This window comes from Antrostomus carolinensis, unplaced genomic scaffold (assembly GCF_000700745.2).
Source record: "Antrostomus carolinensis isolate BGI_N321 unplaced genomic scaffold, ASM70074v2 scaffold47626, whole genome shotgun sequence".
Lineage (NCBI taxonomy): Eukaryota > Metazoa > Chordata > Aves > Caprimulgiformes > Caprimulgidae > Antrostomus > Antrostomus carolinensis.
The window spans coordinates 370-657 of NW_010320655.1; the positions used below are offsets into that span (position 1 = coordinate 370).

The window sequence follows — 288 nt, forward strand, 5'->3', positions numbered from 1 at the left end:
GCCTGCCATACCCTCCACCACCCCTCAGCTCACTCTGCTCCCCACAGAGTCCCTGAAGGACCTGGTGGCCTCCTGCAGTGGGGGGACCAAGGCGGAGGCCCCCATGGAGGTGGTGAAGGCAGAGGTGATGGAGATGCTGACGCCACCACCCTCGGACGTGGGCTCCCCGTCTCACAGCAGCCCCCTCTCCCTCAGCGGGGGCAGCAGCAACAGCAGCAGCGACTCGGAGCCCGACAGCCCCCTCTGCGACCATGGCAAGGTATGGAGGGGATCCCCCCACCCCGAGTG

General features: G+C 68.1%; 1 protein-coding gene across 1 annotated transcript in view; it reads left to right on the plus strand.

Moving 5' to 3' along the window:
* LOC104526252 (sterol regulatory element-binding protein 1-like) overlaps positions 1-288 on the plus strand; it is a gene marked incomplete at both ends in the record, with an annotated part of 1,447 nt that overhangs the window by 366 nt on the left and 793 nt on the right. The window contains 1 exon segment of the mRNA XM_010169660.1: positions 29-259. Within this exon segment, the coding sequence (XP_010167962.1) occupies positions 29-259 (231 nt within the window).